A 19,422-nucleotide genomic window follows, 5' to 3' on the forward strand; every position below is an offset into this window, starting at 1 on the left:
ATACCGTCTTTATGTTTTTTAAAACTGTACATCTTCAGTGCCTCACGGAGGCATTTATAAACTTTCTTACTGTTGTGCACTAAAAATTATCGTCACGTGAATGCAAAAGTATTCATTCCTCAAACTTTTTCACATTTTGTGTCACGTCTAGGGAAGGATGATACAGAGCAAATATTTTATCAAAAATAATGTGGCATTAAAAAATAGTTTAGCAAAAGTAATAAAGTTGTGCAAACTCTTGTTTATAACAATAAACCACAGCTCCTATCATATTTTTTTTCTTCAGTAATTATAAACAATACAATAGTAACCACATCCTTAATTACAACTTTCTCCTTATTTTATTGGGATTTTATGTGAAACGGAGGGAAACTGATTCACGGTTTTCTTTTTTCCCTAAGAAGCGTGGTGGTGTTCATTCGGATTTAGCCCCCTGGTGGCAACATTTGGTGGTTGCCTTCTTGATGGGATTACATCTGCGTGTTTTTGGGACTTGTCTCTACCAACTTCACACTTCTAATGACAAAAATGTCTGCCTTTGCTTCTTTGTAAACAAAGTGAAGTTCCGTCTTTGATTGAGATTTATTTGTGAAAATAGACTTTCTCTTCTCAATTGGATTTAGGTCTGAACTTTGAGCTGAAAGGTGAAACTCTTTCCCAGTCCGAAGGCTTTTCCGACTTCTCATCATCTCTGTCCATCTCCTCATCGACTCTTACCAGTTTCCCCCTTCCTGCTGAAGAGCAGCATTCCCACATCATGACCCTACTACCACCATTTTTCACCTTTGGGAGGGTGCGCTCAGGGTAGCAATTTTCTAGCTTTGCTCACTTCACCCACGCTTTAGCCTGCTTTAGATTATTTACTAAAGCAGGCGAAATCATCTCAGAAACCGCCTGAAGCCTGCCTCAGTGGAAAAGGTTGTTTTTTTATCTTTAAGCAAGAATAAATAAAGTGTTGCCCTAGTGACATAAACACAGTTAAAAATTAAAACAAGCACATTCATGTAACAACCCTCTCTGCTTTCCCTTTGATCCAGCTGTTGCATAATAAAGACTAAGGCTATGATTAGGATCATATTCAAAATGTATGTGCTGGCCTCACAACATATTTTTTTATTTACTCAATTTAAAGATTCACACATCAACATCTCATCCTAAGTCCTTACTATTATTCTGCCTGTTATAGGTTTATTGTCCACTTGATGGCAGTGCAGCAAACCAGCTCTACTGTGCCACTGAAGCTTCAGCTCATGAGTGGACCAACAGGATGAAAAAACTTCAGTTGTCACTTCATTTATCAGCCAAAAGGCGTGCTCAGTGTTTACGAAAGTAAACACGGATACTAATGATGAAGCATATCTTGAGATTTTAAAGTTGTCCAATCGTGGCTAGCACGATAAAAATTTAAGCCTCATTATCATTGCTACGATTGTTGTTTTTCTTCCCTCTTCCACATACCAGTAACGGAGAATAGAGACGTTTGACGAGTATCAATGGCGTACAGGTCGGATCAATGCAACCTGGTCATATTTGAAAAGATTCGATGCATATAAGATTTAGGACCACATGTTTAAGTGCCCTCGTCGCATTTGTTAAAATCCAATCTGTTTTGTTCAGATTGTCATAAAAAGGTCAGATATAAGATTGGGGCATAAAGGCAAAAAAAAAAAAATCAGATTTGGATCACTTTAGGATTTAGTGTGAACATAGATTATTCGTGACCTGCTGAGGTTTGTTTACTAATGATCTCTAACAAGATGCATTCACAAAACAGCTGAATGTAATCAGTTCATCCGAGCAGTGGGTTTTTTTGTTTTTGTTTTAGAAATATTAAAGGAAACCGAATACAAAAACACACCGCACTTTTCAGATTTTTATATTTGAAAAAACCCCAAAAATAAATAAAATACTTTATCATTTAAAATCCCTGAAGGATTTAGCGAACTGCAATATGATAAAGCAGGAAAAGGTTCGCCTACTTTAGCATGGTGGCAATAATTTCTACGTGGCAAATAACAGCCAGAACTCACCCCTGTTGTGCTACAGTTTTCCCAAACCGGTTTTATATTTACTTAAACTATCTCTGGATCTTTTGTTGATCCTGTCTTTAAATATTTGCCTCTTATTTTTGTATATTTTATTATAATTTTTAACTTGACTAATTGAGACGTCAACATGGAATAAGGAAACTATGAGCCTCTATCGGTGCGTCTGTGTAAACCCGCCGTGTGGAAACCGCCTCCTCCTCCTCCTCCTCCGCGTTCAGCGCCCGCCCGGCCGCTGTCATTCGTCCAAGTCAAGCCAGCCGGTGCGATCGTGGCGCTGGTGGAGTGGAGCGTCGAGAGCCGCATGTAAATGAACCGCCTCCGCTTCTGTCACCTGAGGATCGAGTCGGGCGAACCGCATGTCCCGTCTTCCGCGGACGGACTCCTTTGACGCTTTGTGCGGGGGATCCGAAGAGATTAAACTGCGCTGCCGTGGAGCAAAACGCTGCCCGCTAATCGCCGCCTTTCCTCGGCGCTCGCTGTGCCTCGCTACAACACGGTGAGTGGACCTCGGGCTGCGTGGCTGCAACGTCCGGAGCTTGATCCCTTCTTCGTCTGCTTAGATAATGTTGCTTCGAAAAGCCGCTTAAATCCTTCATAAAGTCTTGTTTGAATGTTTGTCACTATAATCGCAGGGGGGTTTTTTTCTCGTTGTTGTATTTTTGTTAAGATCGAAACTAATGAATATTTGCCCCTATAGTTGGGTCAGAAAAGGGGACCGTGTAATCAATTAAGCAATCTTAATTAATGGTCCGCGTGACACCGTTTATTCAGACATCGTCATTACGCATGTCCGTGGATTTGCATGATTGATGACAAGAGATGAGGCGTCTTGGATGTGATAGAGAGAGAGAGAGAGAGAGAAAGATGAAGTGTCAGTCCTTGAACCTCAAGCCTCCCACAGCAGGCGCACAGCCTGAGGGGGAGCAGCAGCATCTCCTCCTGCTGCACATCCAGCTGTCTGTCTGATGAGCGTGTTGCTTCACCATTCACCTCACGGGTCAGCGTGCCTCATGAGATGGATGCTGGAGCGTTCCCCCCAAAGTGCATCAGAGCGTAGCCGTGTGTTGGATATTGTTGCATGCGTTTTCACAGCGCAGAGCAGAAGCACGTTTTTACAGGCTGGTTATGCCTAATTGACAATTGGCAGAACTCTTGAGTCTCCCACACACGAAACCCAAACTTGAGTCTCTCAGCCCCGGGAGGCTGTTGTTTGGCAGAGGAGGAAATCTACAGCCAGGGAAGGAGATTCACGTGGGCTTACATGACTTTGGCGAGCTCTCCGCCATCTTTAGCCCTCCACATTGCCGGGACACCTTGCCAACTTCAGAGCAAATCTGAAACAAGCCCACCTGGATGTTTGAACATCAGGAAAAACCATTGAATCTTGGACTCCGTACAGGAATGTGTGTTAGACAACCTGGATTGGACCCAGCGAACATCAGCCATCCTGTATAGTTTGTGTGCTTCTGTTTTAAACCCTAAAGAATGAAAGGCGAATCACGCCGCAGGACACATTTATGGAGCTAGAAGTGTAGAAACCAATCATCGTTTTCAAGAGGCACAGTGTGTGGTGTGTCGCAACCTCTGTAATATTGGTCTGGGTAGATCCAATAACCCCCACCAATAGATTTCCTGATGACTTGGATGGTGTAAAACTACCATCCTGTGTAATTAGAGTTTCCTGCTAACAGCTAATGGCTGCGTTTATACTCTGTGTCTGTGCGGCCCGCGCCACATTAGAAATGATTGATCTGGTGTTAATGTCCTGCTTACACTACTTATTAATGTCTCAGCACTTTGTTCTCGCTCTGATAGGCTGGGAGCCGTTGGATGCACAGGATTCCTGCACAAACTCTAAAGTATGTGAAGAAGAGTGAAACTTATTTTTTCAAAGTCTGGTTTTAGTATAAAATGGAAAATTACAAAAACAGTTTGTTTTTCCAAACACTTCTCAAAGTGTAGTAGAGTAATTTTTGAAATATTTTAAGTATAAATAGAGTTTATAAACATATGGTCCTTTACTTCCTGCTGTGATACATTTATGTATTTTCTTCTAGGTTGGTCATCTTAAAATAAGTACATAATCAAACCTTCATTATTAGAAAATTAATTGGGAAATCTTTAATCAACCAGGTTCTCCATAGAGTTCAGTGATATAATGAAACCAAATGTACTTGATTAGTTTATTATCTTGCGATAATGAACGAACCAAACTGTTATCACTACATTTGCATCAAATGGTTCAATATATTACTCTAAATCAAGATGAAATATTGAAATTAATTATGACAAAACGAGCTTGAGTCCTTGTTGTCTTAAGAAAATGACACAATGAAACTGAAATCACACCAAGATAAGATTTAGAAATAAGGAAAGAGAGATTGTATTTGTGGGAAATCAACTCATCCAATTAATATCACAGCAAAGTTATCTTTAATACTTGTTTCTCATTAAAAAAAACAGTAAACATGAGATAAATATTGCATTACTGCAAATATGACATTTGTGACAACTTATCACATCTCAAGATTATAACCTCATCAAAATATTGTCATTACATAACTTCATCTTATTATCTAGAAATAGTGAGACTGGGAATATAGAATCACCATAAAAATAAAATCATTATGGTAAAAACAAATCTTACATTTTTGTATCAAGATAATACAACAGTACAACTATATTTGGAACCAAGAGTTGCACATCTTGTTAAATTGAGATGATATAATAAAAAGGTAATGAGTATAAAGCTGAAGACTTTGCTTTGAGAAAATTACCTAATTGAACTGTTAACACAATAAACTAGGTTTTGTGATCTTATGATTTGGAAATTTGTCAAACTTAAGAGATCCTGATCTCAATGTAATGGGATAAAAAAAAAATGTATCTCGAAAATGTCATAAAAATAAAATGCTTATTCTTAATTATAGTTTAAAATTATTGATTGAGAACCAAACAATCCGCAAATTCTTACAAAGTTGCGTCTCTTATGAGAGGTTGTGGGTTAGGAGGTGAAATATGTTTCAAGGTTTCCCCAGAACATTTGCTAAGCCTGGTGATTAGGGCGCTGAGACAGTCATTCATCCAGCAGCCCACCGTTTTTTTGAGTTAAATTTTTTTAAAGTTGACAGGAAATGTGAAAATATCAATTGATAATTATGTGCTATTGAAATATTGGAAGATTAATATCTGAACACCAACTATAAAATCTTTAAAAAACTTAAATAAGCAGTGCTTAGCCTGGTGAGGGCACAAGTAAAGCCTGGTGGCCCGCCAGGCTTATAAAACCCTGATGATTTGTACACAATGTGGGGGGCTTTTTGATGCTGACGGCACACTCATACTAAACCCCGATCGCTATAAAATAATACAACATATGACATTAAATGTTTTTATTTTTAATGGTCTGAAATTTGAGTAAAATGTTTGGACGTTAATAATTGACAATGTGTAGGAATCATGCAGGATTTCCTGATTGTGCCAGTAACCATCCTGGTTTTGGTCAAAGGGTGCCATCCTCTGCCGTCGAGGCGAAATATTGAAGCTTCTTCTCAGCACTTAGGGTCATTTAGAGGAGCTTTTCTCAAAAAGCTTGGAGGCTGTCCAAATAATGGTCCCTAAATGAGCAATTGTCTTCACTCAGCTTTCTTCAGGAACGCTTGTTTCTGCTGACTGCGAAATAAAACCTTCTCCTGCTCTTTCATCTTCGGATGAGACACTCCAATGACCGCAGAGACTTCCGCGGTACGCAGAAACGGCTGCTAAAAAATGAAATTCTCACACTCGCATCTCTAGAAATAATATCTTGAGACCTTCTTCAGAGTTGGAGCGTTTGAGCAGCTGCCAAGCAGCTGTCAGGATGTGTCAGGAGCCCCCTGTTTAACAGAAGGCAGCTTTAGGGGAGGAAATGATTACTGTTTGTCTGTGTTATCAGCTCTCCGAAGACGGAAAGTGTGACTTTTTCTCATAGGACTCAAGTGAGACTCTCAAGGGGAATTGCTAAGTCTGAATTAACATTCACACCCCGAGACATTTGCTTACTTCCTAGTGCTTCAGATTTGAGAACAAGCACCCGAGCTTGTAGAGATTAACTCAGTTAGAGCAGAAATTCAGTCCCACTTGCTCATTATCTTCTTCCACTGATCCATGTTGCACTTGCTCTGCTCTCTGTGTCTTGGAGGAGGATGAAATATTCACCAGGAGAGCTGTTGTTTTCCCAGAGGAGCCCCCATCTTTACCTCGCATGCCCTGTCCCGCTTCCCGTCCGCTCAACCTTTCCGAGCCCTCTCTCCGTCCTCCTCACGGTCTCGGCGATGGAGCCCTTGTTAAATTATGCATGCGTTATGTGAATTATATCCTGTAGTTTTTCATCAAGCATTGTTCAGTCCTCCTTCAGTTTTCTGCTAATGGTATCTAAAAATGGGCTTCGGGAGGTTTCCATTTATTGGTTTCTATTTTTAGCGCTCCTTCTCGTTTTTATCTGTCGCTTTCAAATGTTTTTAAAAGCTCCAGAGGAGGAAAGGAAAATAGGAGTCGCAGACCAATGAAAGTGTTATATAGACCCCGTGTTTTCAGTGGGGCTTGAGCCGAGCAGGAGTCCGTTGCAGAGATTGTAAAAGTTCCTCTGGGGATTAAGCGAGCGCCAGACATCAAATGTGTCTTAAAAGGAACATAAGGGACCCCGTTTACGAACGCCAGCTAACATCTGCTCCTCCATATTGACCATATATCCCCTGTGTGTCTTTCTATTACATGTTGTACAAGTATCAGAGGAGCCAGTGAGATGGGCCAAGTGCTTTGGGAAAAGGAATGAGATATATCATCGTCTTTCATTTCAGTGACTTTTCCACCATGTAAACCAATGTTTACATGAGAGATGATGAAATGAACGAACGGTGGGTTGTGGTAACCTGCGATTGTTTTACCTACCGAGACAACAGACTTGATGTCAGTTTTTGTGTAGCTTCAAGGTGCATTGCGCAGGACAGTCGAGGCTGCATTGTTTTAGTTTTCTGGCTTTTTCTAGTTTAAAGAGAACAAAAAAGCTTAAGAACATTTCCTTTCTAGTGCTTTTGCATATAGTGAAAATGATTTGGTCTTCAGCAATCTAAATCTAATCGCATGTATATGAAAAAATCCACAACAGATTTCTAAACAAAACCGAGGAACGTTGTGTGGAAAAATTAATTATATCCTGTTTGTTTTCACTAGATTTAGAAGGGAAAGTTTTTCTTTTGCACTTTTTCTTTGGTCATAGCAGATTTGTTGCCACCTCTGTAGAAGCACTTGCTGTTCTGGAACGGGTGGAAATACTAAAGCACATCAGCAAGTAGTTTAAGGAAACAATTTTCAATCTGGCAAAAGTCACAAGACCATTTCCAACCAACCCGAAGTTCTTCATGCTACAACGACAGTAGTCATTCACCAGTGGAAAACATTTTAGGCAGCTACCAGCCTTCCCTGGAGTGTATTTTCCAGCAAAGCAGCACCCTTTTCAGACTATGCAGAGCACAGAGAAACTGCAAAAGACCCAGGAGATGCGAAGGCCTTGATCATTTTTCAGTTTTCAGTCTGAAAAAAAGGCTGAAAACTGGTCCAAGTTTCCAAATGTTTGGCCAATGCTTAGATGAAAAACCAATCTTATCTACCAACCTCCTTAAATGTCTGAAAATCGACCACTGTCCCTTTTTGCTCTTTTGTGAGACAGACCCGCCCACCAGGCCTGGCTTTTTACCAGGACAAAATCCTTTTTCTCTCAAAAGAATATGACAGCACAATTTCTTTTTGCATCTGAATTAGTTATAAGCAGAGGAGATATGAAACTAAAGTAGAGATGTTCAATGTTTCATGAAAAGTGAGGTTTCCAGGCACAGTGGTGGAGGGGTGATGATTAATTAACTTGATGTCAAAGTTGTCTGGAGATAAACGCGAGAAAATCAATCCAAAAGTCAACACTTTAATTTCCACATTTAACAAAGCAGTGTCGTACAGAAGGCAATTCCATAGTTTTTCACAAATTGCTTTTCTATTTTAGCTTGTTCTGTGTCTAGTAAATAATGACAGTTGTAGTACGCCTTAATGTGTAAGAAAAGTGTGAGACTAAAGCTAGACTGCGTCTTTTTCCCGGCTGCCTCTGCTTCCACGGAGAATTTTAAAGTTGCTACGTTAGACGAAGGAGCGAGAAAAGTCATTTCAGTTAAAGTGGAAAAACATCCGAGGACGCGGCTCAGGCAGATTCCTGTCCTGTGGTTTAAACTGGATTCGCTGGTCATGTGACTTAAGGTGAGGCCTGTGTGCTAAACCTACTGCAATAACCCTTAAAGTGAGAGATGCAGCCTCAGTGTGTGGCTGTGTTGTTCAACAGCTCCTTCTCCTCCCTAGGAGTGCTTCTCTGCTGCCCCCTGGTGACCATGTGGAGCGTGAGCGCTGTGATCCTGGCCCTGGCCGCCGTCGCCCTCGGCTCAGCAGACCCCGACACGCAGAGATTGCGACACGACTCCAACTTGGAGATCTGTATCCTTCTGATCGGTGTGCAGAGGAGGTGGGGGGGAGAATCCGTGCTGCTTCTGATTCTCCCTGACCTCCTCCTGTCAGACAAGCGGCTGTTTGAGACGAAGAGGAAAGATCAGCTGAACGCCCTGAAGAACCTCGTGGAGCTGAACGACATCAACCAGCAGTACAAGATCATAGACATCATGCTCAAGGGGCTTTTCAAGGTGGGACGTCTTGCGTTTTCCTCTGGCGCAAGAATGCACCTTTTCTAAGAGTTCAGATGTCTTCTTTTTTTTTTTTTTTTGGATGATACAAACGCTTTCCGCACAATGTTTTCCTTTGAATGGTAATTCAGAGTCCTTGCAGCACGATTTCACTCCAGGAGCTTTGATTTACAAGTCTATGTCGCCCTCCTCCTCCTTTTCCTCCTCCTCCCAGCAGACAGATGTCTGTGCATCCGCGCAAGGACACCAGGCGCAGGCAACCTTCGGTGGCAGGAAAAACATCGTCAGCACTTTCACACCACTCCATGTTAGCGTGATGGAGCGCTTCGCTGATGCCAGTCAGTGGATAGAAAGTATCGCGTAGAAATACCGAGAGGGGGGAGAATTAGCATTAGATCAAAGCGGCACCGTGTGTGCAGAGCTTCTGTGACGTGGAAATTGTAGGAGACTCCATTTTTATATTGTTTTACGTTAAAACTCTTTAGCTCCTTTCGTACAATCACCTATTTTAGCAACTATAATCTGTAGGTCTTTTTAGATATTTTTTTATACCATCTTCAAACTAAATTGTTGCCCATTCTTCTTTAGAAAACACCTCAATCTCAGTCAGATTGAATAGAGAGCATCTCTGTTCAAGGATTTTCAATCCTTCCCAATTGACTTTAGGTCTGGACTTTGACTGAGCCATTCTATCAACTTAAAAACTGCAGCTCTGACTAGGTTTAGGGTTGTTCTCTAGCTGGATGATGAACCCTTTTTCTCACCGACTGATCAGCTTCCCAAACACTGCTACACAACAGCATGATGCTGCCACCACTTTACTTTAACCTCGTATTTGAGGTGTTCGTGGTGACTGAGTTAATCGTTATTGCCGTTTTTTTAAATAATTCAACCGCTTATCGCAGCATTTGCCTTCATTGCTGCATGTTTTGCTTGGAGTGCATGATTAACAGTTATCCGTTAAGTGCGCCGCACGTTTCAGATTTTAGTTACCGGAATGTCTTAAAAACGATTCCCTTTTCCTTCCTCTCAACAGTTATACTCTACCTTGTGTTGAACTGTCACATAAAATCCCAATGCAGTACATTGACGGTTGTGTAATGTTGATCAAATGTGGAAAAACTGGAGAGTGTCAGAGCTGACTCTGATCTGGAGCTCTTGTCGTTAATCTGCAGGTGTTGGAGGACTCGAGACAAATCCTAGTGGCAGCTAACATGCAGCCTGATGCCCCCTTCCCTCTGGATGATAAGATCAAAGAAGGTCTGACTCACTTTTTTTTTCTTTCTTCTCGCCAAAGAAAAAACAAACTCTACTTCTGCCTCCTGCCTACGTTTTTCTGCTGCAGCTTAACATCCCACGTTGCGTCAACGCGTTTTCTTTCATCAGCGCCGGTGCGTGTAGCAACCTTGGTTTTTCCTCTTACAGCTTACTCCCATGTGGTGGAGAACACGGCGTTTTTCGGCGACGTGGCGCTGCGCTTCCCACGCATTGTCCACCACTACTACGACCGCAACGCCGACTGGGGAGGGCTGCTGCGCTGGGGGCTGAATTTCTGCAACCAGACCGGAGTTTTCACAGGAGGAGCCCACCAGCATGTCCTCACACTCGTAAGACCGCGCGCACACACACTCCCCGTTCTGTCACGCACTGTACCTGTCAGTAGCACTCTTGTCAGAATTTGCTAACATTCTGGAAACTTGTCCTTGTTTCAGTTTGTGACTTGCTTTTGCTTTGTTTTAATTTTGAATTCATTTGTTTTTAATTTTTTACAAATATAGTTAACTCGTTAGATGTTTCCGGGGGACATTTTGAAATGAAGCGCACCTTTTTGTTGCTAAAAGAAATACCGGGATTAACTTTGATTTGTTTCCATGATCTGCATAAGACTGGCCTTTGAAGCAGAGACGAGCGCCGCTGATGAAACGGTGCCCCTCTGTTTTTATGTTAATTAACTCAACTCTTTCAGGATTACCCATCAATTTTAATAATCTACCGAGAGGATTATAGAGTAGATTAATTTGGTCAAAGCGGCAGTTTGCTCCCTGAAAGTGTGAGTTCAACCCCGCAGTGGCACAACAGTAATCCCACGTTTAGTCTCTTCAAAGAAGAAGTGTTTCATCTCCTGATTCTCCTGCATCATCACGTCTTTTCTGTTCATCTCTCAGATGTCACAGGAGCTGGGAATCACGGAGAAATCCCCAGATTTTATAAATCCATACCGCACAGAGAGAGACGACGTGAGTATGATGCAGATATTTTGCCCTACATTTATCATTTTTGGTTTGCTCCCAATTCTGTGACAAACTAACGTCTATTTTCAATATAAATACGTCTTTCCTTTTTATTACAACAATATTTGTTTGTAGGGATGTACTTATTTATTTACTTATATATATTTTTTTTTAAATCAGTTGCAAAACTGTATTTTTGGCCTCCCAGATCATCTTATTCAGCTGATAAATCTTGGTTGACCCTAAAACTTCTGCCAGTTTTTGCAACTTTTCAATGATGTTGAGATTGAAAGCAGGACTGAATGAACTGCTTCAGCTTCTGTTTCCTTTGAATCACTTACTAAAACATTTTATATGAAGTTTAAAGGGGAAAAAAGAGCCAAATTATCAACGAGTCAAATCAAAACAGAGAGAAATTACGCTAGCCAAATTACGCTAGCGTTGCACCAGAGAGATTTTCATGAAAACATAGTCTGTAGGAGTAAAGAAATATACACAAAAGAATTATTTAATTTTCAAACCTGACTGTTAGTTTCTTTTTTTTTTCTAATTGAAACAATATGTGTCCTGTGTGCGTATTTTTGCATTGAATTCTTGTGAAAATTAATGTTTTGAAGTCATTACAATTGTAACTTCATTACATTTTTCCCTCATTCCCTGATGTTAAAATCCCTTTACAGTTTGATATTTTATTGTTTTTCACAATGTGAAGATATTCTTTGGTTGCTGTAAAACTACTAATTTGCGTAAATGTGATATGGAAACAACATTAAGCGTTTTATCTACAAAAGGAATCATTTAATTGCCAAAACTGGCTGGTTAAAATAAAATTAAATTAAAAAAAACATGTAATATTTGTTGTGTATTTTTGAGAACTGGTGCTATAATAATGGCATTCATATTAATGTATTGATACGTAATATTTTTATGGCAAGTAGAGGAGTTTATTTCAGTGCTTTAAGTCTGTAATTATTTTTAAACAAAGACTTAAATTTCTCTAAATTACATTAACATTTTTTTAATTCATGGAATTTTATGTTTTAGACTGCAAGCGTGTTATTGCATTGATTTTTTTTAAATAAAAAATATTTTTGACACATTTTTAAATAAAATCTAAAAGAATGTTTTTTTTAATGTCGGATGAAATCAATCTGACTCAATCCTCCTGTGACGATCGGTTTTAGCACAACATTTCTTAAGAATAAAACAAAAAAGCTGCACCTTTCATACCAACACGGACCCCCTCTCGTCCGCTCCAGGTTCTTCACACGGCCGAAGCTTTCCAGAAGATCCTGAGGGAGGAGGAGAAGAGGAGGAGGAAGGAGGAGAAGAGGAAAGAAATCCGGAAAGGCCCCCGCATCTCCCGCTCTCGCTCCGAGCTATAGCGCCACCCCTCGGCGGTGGCGAGGAGCAAGAGAACAGGAGCGGGAGGATCTGGTGGAGCAAACACAGGAGTCCAAACGGAGTAGCCCGACATGCAGAACTGCGACGACGGTGAAGGAAACAAAAGCTGCTGTCAATTGTACCATACAGAAGGGAAGGCGCTCCGGCGGAAAGAACAGAGGAGCCGTCGCTGTGACACGATAACGCGTTTATTCAGAGGTTAGTCAGGTTCTGATCGAGGCTCGACATCAGCGCCGATGTCTAATTGGAGAATCTAACTCTGTCCTCCAGGAGGATTCTGGGAAAACAACGGAAAGTCAAACTTCCAGAGGCGGACGGATTTATTGGCACGCCTGGTAAAGATGTGGAAAAGCATCTTTTATCCGACACTAGAAAAACCTGGTTCATGCTCAAACCTGCTTGGAGTGTTTGTCGCTGAAATCCCAAACTCAGCTTCCAGTTAAAGTCCGAGCATGTTTACATTTGTGATGTTAGAACCTAAAAAGCCCTTTTCTTGTTCACTCCCAAACAATTGGAAACAGTTCATTGAAATTGATCAATTAAAAAAAATCAAAGTATAAGAAATTCTTTTTGCGTACTTGATTTAAAGAGATCGCTACAAGCACCAATATTTGTCCTCTGTTGATTTTGTTAGAGTTATAAACTGAATAATAAAATTTAGCAACCTTTTCTTAGTGCTAGATCATACTGTTGCGTTTAAAAATATAAATTTAAAGCAATATACACATCTTTACCTGGTGAGCCAACAGATTTTCCAGTTTCCTGCACTGTATTGGGTTATATGGCTACTGAACTTTGACATATTATTCATTTAAAAAGTTTACTTCTGAACTTTACAAACCCCTAAATGTATTGTCTGGTCCACATCTAATATGTGTAAAACCCCATATGCTTTAAATATGTGTCGTTATTTAAACAATTATAAATTTGACCTCATTTAACCTTGGCCTGTTTTGTCATTTTGAGAGGTACCTTTTTTTTCTTTTATATTTTTTTTTTGTAAAAATGAAAAATCTCCCTGTAATTGCTGCTTAAAGTTGTGGGGATGGCTCTTATTTTGTTTGCTTGAAAAAAAACCCTTTATGATGTTTTTATTATTTTGAAGGGGATCACCTCCATTTGCATTCTTTTTTTTTTCTTTTTACCTTGTATTTGTTTGTGCTTAAAAGATTATTAACATTTCTTTCTTTCTGTTCCATCAGAATATAAATTGTGGGCCTTCACCTTGTCTCTGTTAAAAATGTTTCTTGTTATCTTACCTGACAGTTTTCCATAATTTAATGCTTTATATCTATGAAACTGAAGATCGGTGTAATTTTTAAAGTAGTTGAGCGACTGTTATAAAAAGTTATATGTATATTCAGAGAAGCGATATCATTGCTGCAAGACCAACAAGCCATTTTGTTGAGACATATGAAATAAAGTGATTCTGATATGTCCTAATGGAGAAGTCGACATGCCTGTGTTGTGTCAGATTTCAGAGATCAGCCAACAGAGGGCAGGCAGCTAGCAGCTTTCTGAAGCGAACAAAGTCCAAATGTTGGGTGTTTCAGACTCAGGCTGACCTCTGACGGGATTCCCTTAAAGGTTGGAAGCCAAATAATAAACTACAGGAGGAAATATCCCTGCTTTTAGCCTGGGAAATGTTTCCGCTGGAACATGGAGCGAGGTAAGATGATAGCCTTCTGTGTTAGCAAGATGCTAACAGTAGCGCGCAGATAATCTGATCCGATGATAAATGATTCCTCTTTTGGTTAAACGTGATCACTGCTTTTTGATTCGTGACGTTTTGCTTTTTTTTTTTTTTTTTTTAAATGTGTTGGCTGTGATTATAAATCAGCGCTGACGGTTTTACATGACGCTTCTCGACATTTCTGTGCAGAAAGTTCCTGAAGCGCCAGAAACGTGTCACTGTTTACAAACAACACTGCTAAGATTGAAGTAGAAGCTGATTTTCGCCATTTTTACTGGGCTATATAGAACACATTTGCAAATCCAGGGCCTAATCAGGTTGTAAATTTAATCCAGGCCCGGCTCGAGGTAGAAGCAAACTTTGCGCCTGAAAAAGTTGTACAGATACTAGAGAAATCCTTCCAGCATTGAATGTTACTTAACCAGAGCAATAAGTCGAGGCTCATTTAATAAACCTGCTTGTGTTTAGAGTCTAAGCCGTTTTCATACACCCTACACTCAATAAAAATGTTTTAGAGCTGCCTATTTTAAGAGTAAAAACATCACATACAATAATATGCATTAATAAGGACAGTGGACGCCATCTTAGCACTAACATTGCAGTCTTCCCTATCTCCAGTCTTGGGTGGTACAACCAAACAGCACCAAGTAAAATAAAGTTCCTGGATTAGCTGCTCTGCAAAACACAACAATCTGTTAAAATATTATTAACAGGGCCAGCCCAAGGCATAAGCAAACTAAGCAGCCGCATCGCAATCTGACAAAAAACAATACATAGGCTACGTGGGTCTACCTAATCAAAATGACATGAAGTAATAAGTTATTGAAGAAAAGGTGATAAGTAATAAACGGGACATGGGTAAGCTTTTCAAAAGTGTGCTGACTTTCCATCTCATGTTTTTATAAAGCCTTTACTCTGCTGATACCATTTGTAGCCAATTCCTAAATTATTTTTAAGAACCATAATGTGAGGGGGGAATCAGCAATTAAGATATTTATTTCCAGCCTTTAAGCTGTGACCAGTCATTAATTATTTGTGTTTGGAGAAATGGCTCCATCACCCCACTACGTGAGAAAACAGTCACTGCAAAGCATCTTTGAAAACATTGTAAACCGTCTTCAGCGCCATCAGTGGCCAGCATGTATAACAGGGTGTTAATTTTAAAATTATACATGTGAAACTTGTCAAAATTGGTTTATTTATTCTTTAAATTCAGTTTGGTTAGTCAAAAAGTATTTTCTTCTGAAAATAACACATTTGCTACGTTAGTTAAGCTATGTTGCTTTGAACAGTTGGTGGTTACCACAGCAACCAGTAACGGCTTTTTCTGTTGCTAAGTGTGGTTTGTATTAAGTTCAGCTCTATATTTTAGACACATTTGACTATATTCAGGGTTTCATGTGTAATTTTGCTGTGTTTTGTACATGTTTTTTACTATTACCATATTTAATGTGCTTTTTAGCTGTGTGTAATTTTACAGCTCTTAACCACTGTCAACTGTTCAATCAGAGCTATTGCTTGGTTTGTTTAGGGTTATTCATTGTATTTTGTTTAATGTGTAGGTGCTGAAGCTTATGGACTGATGTTATTCACCAACTTGATTTTTTTTTCTTATTAGGTATGTTTTAATTTTAGATTCAAAGTAAAGTTTCAGGTACCAATTGTGTGGTAGTCTTTGGATGTTATATGTGTGATTTTACATATTTTTCCAGAATAGACAGAGCAACAAACACTGCTGTAATATGTTCATTCTTATTGTTATCTGCTGAAGTCTTGCTCTCTCTCACTGCCTTGCAGCCAGAATGAACCACAGACATGTTTTTGCATATCAGTACAGTGTTCTTTAAAATAGTTTCTTACATGTCTAAGCTTCTTTTAACACTTAGTGATATTGAAAATACCTCACTCAGTCTTCTTCATTCAGTAAGAGTCTTCGCACTGAAGAGTGTGGTTGATAACTAAGTCATGATAGCATGGGTTTTTGAGTTTCCGGTAATCGTTTGAGGCGGAGCAAACTGAAAATTGTCTAATTCTCGTCACCACCTAAAATCTTAGCGCACTTTAGGGTTGAGAGATGGAGATGTATTCTTCATTGCTACACAAATTCTACATTACCCAAGGTAGTTGTTGTTAAATGAGTAATGTTAATCAATAGTAATTTAGTGTAATTACCCTTCCTGTTACAGCATTCCCACCTGACAACAAGAACAGAGAGACTGGTGAAATGGAGGAGGACGTTGAAGGTACCTGGGGCGAAGAGCTCCGACTAGTCCTTGTCGGAAAGACCGGGTCTGGAAAAAGTGCATCTGGAAACACCATCCTGGGGCGCAGGCAGTTCCTGTCGCAGATCAGTGCCAGCTCTGTCACCCAGATCTGCGAGCTGGGCATTGCTTCAATGGCAGAAGAAGAGGACGCAGAGCAGGAAGGCAACGCTGTCCCACGAAGGAGGAAGAGAAAGATAATGGTGGTTGATATGCCAGGGTTTGGTGACACTCACCTGAGTGTGGAGCAGACCCACGCAGAGATAGCCAAATGTGTGTCTCTGTCAGCTCCCGGTCCACACGCATTCCTCCTTGTGGTGCCAGTCGGACGCTACACAGACAATGAGAACCAGGCAGTCTGCCAGTTGGGTGACATATTTGGAGCCGACGCGGTGTCCAACCACACTGTAGTTCTGTTTACCAGGGGGGACGATCTTGACGGGGTTGGGATCGAAAAGTACCTCAGAGAGACGGCACCTGATGGACTTAAAGCCCTGATTGAGAGGTGTGGGGGTAGATACCATGTACTCAACAACAGAGAGCCAAATAACTTGGAGCAGGTTAGACAGCTGGTGAGGAAGGTGGATGAAATGGTGAAGCAGAACAACGGAGGGTTTTATACCAATGCGGTGTTTCTAGAGGCAGAGGCCGCCATCACAGAGGAGCAGAACAAGATGTTGAGGGAGCGAGGGCAAGCAGAGGGGGAAGACGAATCGGAGGGATCGAACAGTAGCAAAGTTGCAAAACGAAGAAAGTGTGAGTTGGAGTCAGATGGAGGTGATAAGGATTTTAGGGTTGAGAGATGGACGGAGGAAAGCAGGAGCAACCCCTTCCGACTCCTCAGAGACCGGTTCAGAGGCAGGAATCAGGGCATGGGCAGGAGGAGACAGGCTATCCATTCATCCTTGAGCCGTCTGAGGAGGGAAGCCGCTCTGTCTGCTAAAGTGCTGGACAGGGTGAAGATCCTGGTGGCTGCCGGGGCAACGGGCATGGCAGTGGGGGCCATGTTTGGGGCAGCTGCACCTCTGGCGGCGGCAGCAGGGGCCTCTCTCGTAGGGAACTCCGTTGGTTTTGCCGCGGGACAGATGGCAGGGATGTCTGTAGCTGGAGGTACCAGTGTTGGGAAAGCGGTTGGGGCCATAGTGGCGGCTGCCTCTGGAAAAACAGCAGTGGCTCTTGGGGCGGCGACAGGAGGGGTCTTGGGCGGCTCAGTGGGAATTGTCGCTGGCAGCGAGGCCACAAGTTCCCAGGAGGGCGCTTTAGACGCCCTGGGCCAGGTGAGCATGATAGGAGCCTCTGCTGTGGGAGTGGCAGCTGGAGTGGGGTGTGCCATGGGAGCTGGAGCTGCTTTGGGTGCAGCTGTGGAGGGAGCAGCAGCTCTCAGTGGAGCAGAAACTGCGGTGGCCTCTGCAGGAGGCGGAGCTGCAGGAGCTCTTCAGTGCTCCGCAGCCTTAGCGCCAAATGTCCCACCGGGGGCCGTGTGTGAAGTAGCGGGGCCTGCGTCGGGCCACTGGGGTACTGTGGCAGCAACTACTCGGATCTTAAACGCAGTGGCTGAGATCGGAAAAGCGGCAGCAGGTATTGCTCTGGCTGGTGGTTTGGTAGTGAAAGTGGTGAAGGAGAAAGTGAGATCTGGCACCAGCACTCAAGAGGCCAGTTATTCAGAGAGAAAGTCATATGAAGTCTACTGGAACAAATAAACTGGGACTTAATCTAGAGTGCAATGCCTCTAAATTAGATGATCTTCATTGAACTGCCCATTGTGATGCAGTGGGATATAGTGTAGCCTTATATTTCATACGGATGAAAAGATCCAGCATTTCATTGAAAAGATAAACAAAGGGAAACAGAAAATCTCGACTGCAGTCCTGAAATCCACTTTTCTGTTTTTCGCACCATTTATCTTAATCAGATGTTAAAAAGTTGTGCCTCTGCTCTTTCCACTGGAACCAAAAGCAATTACATTATTTTTATTAGTAGTAGTAGAGGTGACATCACACCCGCTGTGGTAAATGATGAAATAATTACACAGTTGGCGTAATAAACCAGCGTTTGCAACCTATATTAGCATATAGCGCTGCTAGCAATAAAAACAGCATACATACTTTTCTTAACTCTGAGATATCCAAAAGGCTGCCACCATTTCTACATCCAGAATTGTTAATAATACAGGGTATAAAAGCCAAAAAGAAAAGATTTGCAAGTAATAGCCTTACTATTACCTGTGAAGGTCTTGTTCTCCCGTTAGACATGTTGTAAAAAGTACAGTTTTTACTTAAAGCTTTCTTTGACAGAATTTTGAACATATTACTAATCCTGAAAATATTTAACTTTAATTTTTCTTTGGTCTCCAGCAACTTCAACACTGATACTGAAACCAAAAGCACTTAGGTACAGGGGTTTTATAAAAAATAAAAAGTCACAAACTGATTTGGTGCATTTTGACCTTTGACATTGCTGAAAGAAAAGAATTTTTTTTATTTATTTACCGATGTGTTGTTTTCAGTAGTGTGTGGCTTGAATTGAAACAGAAGCACTGAAGGTTCATAAGTATTTTAATAGGATTTTTCACTTCCAGAAAGCAGTGGATGTTTTTTGTTAGAAGAAGCTGATTTCAACTGGTATTCATTTCACTGTTGTAATAAAGTGTTTCTTTTCAAATACCACAAATGTTATTTTTCATTATTGTGTGTATTGATTGTGTTGTCTTTGTTTGATTAGATAATTATAATAATAATCTATTTATTCAACTTTCTTGAGCTTATTACTAGTTGAGAGTTTCTGTCATACTAATGGTATTAACCAGTAAGTGTTGTGTTATTTTAAAATTCAATAAATGTTCTTCAGTTCATCAATCATTTTCTTTTTCTGCTTTGTGTACGGTTTTATGTGGCAAAGGAAAATGATGCGTGGAGTTCAAAAGTTTTTTTTGTTTTTTTTAAATAAAAATCTGAAAAGCACAACATGCATTTCTTTTCTGCTACCGAGTCAACTTTTCAACCAGCTTTGCGCATTCAGACTGAATTTAATTTTATGTCTTTGGTCTTTGAGTTTGGGTGAAGAGCACTT

At 40.8% G+C, this 19,422-nt stretch overlaps 2 protein-coding genes across 4 annotated transcripts; both read left to right on the plus strand.

The window, feature by feature from the left end:
• The first annotated feature begins 2,261 nt into the window (after positions 1-2,261).
• ccdc134 (coiled-coil domain containing 134) lies at positions 2,262-13,840 on the plus strand. Of its 3 annotated transcripts, XM_032588568.1 has the most exons (8): positions 2,262-2,544; positions 3,864-3,907; positions 8,430-8,561; positions 8,643-8,764; positions 9,940-10,024; positions 10,190-10,371; positions 10,930-11,001; positions 12,255-13,840. In XM_032588568.1, exons 3-8 carry the CDS (start codon positions 8,459-8,461, stop codon positions 12,378-12,380), a joined length of 690 nt encoding a protein of 229 aa, XP_032444459.1. In that variant the 5' UTR covers positions 2,262-2,544; positions 3,864-3,907; positions 8,430-8,458; the 3' UTR covers positions 12,381-13,840. The 3 variants fall into 3 exon arrangements, with proteins under 3 accessions (XP_032444459.1, XP_032444457.1, XP_032444460.1); XM_032588566.1 differs by lacking the exon at positions 3,864-3,907 and having other exon boundaries at positions 2,263-2,544; XM_032588569.1 differs by lacking the exons at positions 2,262-2,544; positions 3,864-3,907 and adding an exon at positions 5,294-8,330.
• A 38-nt stretch (positions 13,841-13,878) lies between these two features.
• LOC116736219 (immune-associated nucleotide-binding protein 9-like) lies at positions 13,879-19,208 on the plus strand. Its single transcript, XM_032588565.1, has 2 exons — positions 13,879-14,068; positions 16,279-19,208. Exons 1-2 carry the CDS (start codon positions 14,059-14,061, stop codon positions 18,051-18,053), a joined length of 1,785 nt encoding a protein of 594 aa, XP_032444456.1. The 5' UTR covers positions 13,879-14,058; the 3' UTR covers positions 18,054-19,208.
• Positions 19,209-19,422: the final 214 nt, after the last annotated feature.

This window comes from Xiphophorus hellerii, chromosome 16 (assembly GCF_003331165.1).
Source record: "Xiphophorus hellerii strain 12219 chromosome 16, Xiphophorus_hellerii-4.1, whole genome shotgun sequence".
Lineage (NCBI taxonomy): Eukaryota > Metazoa > Chordata > Actinopteri > Cyprinodontiformes > Poeciliidae > Xiphophorus > Xiphophorus hellerii.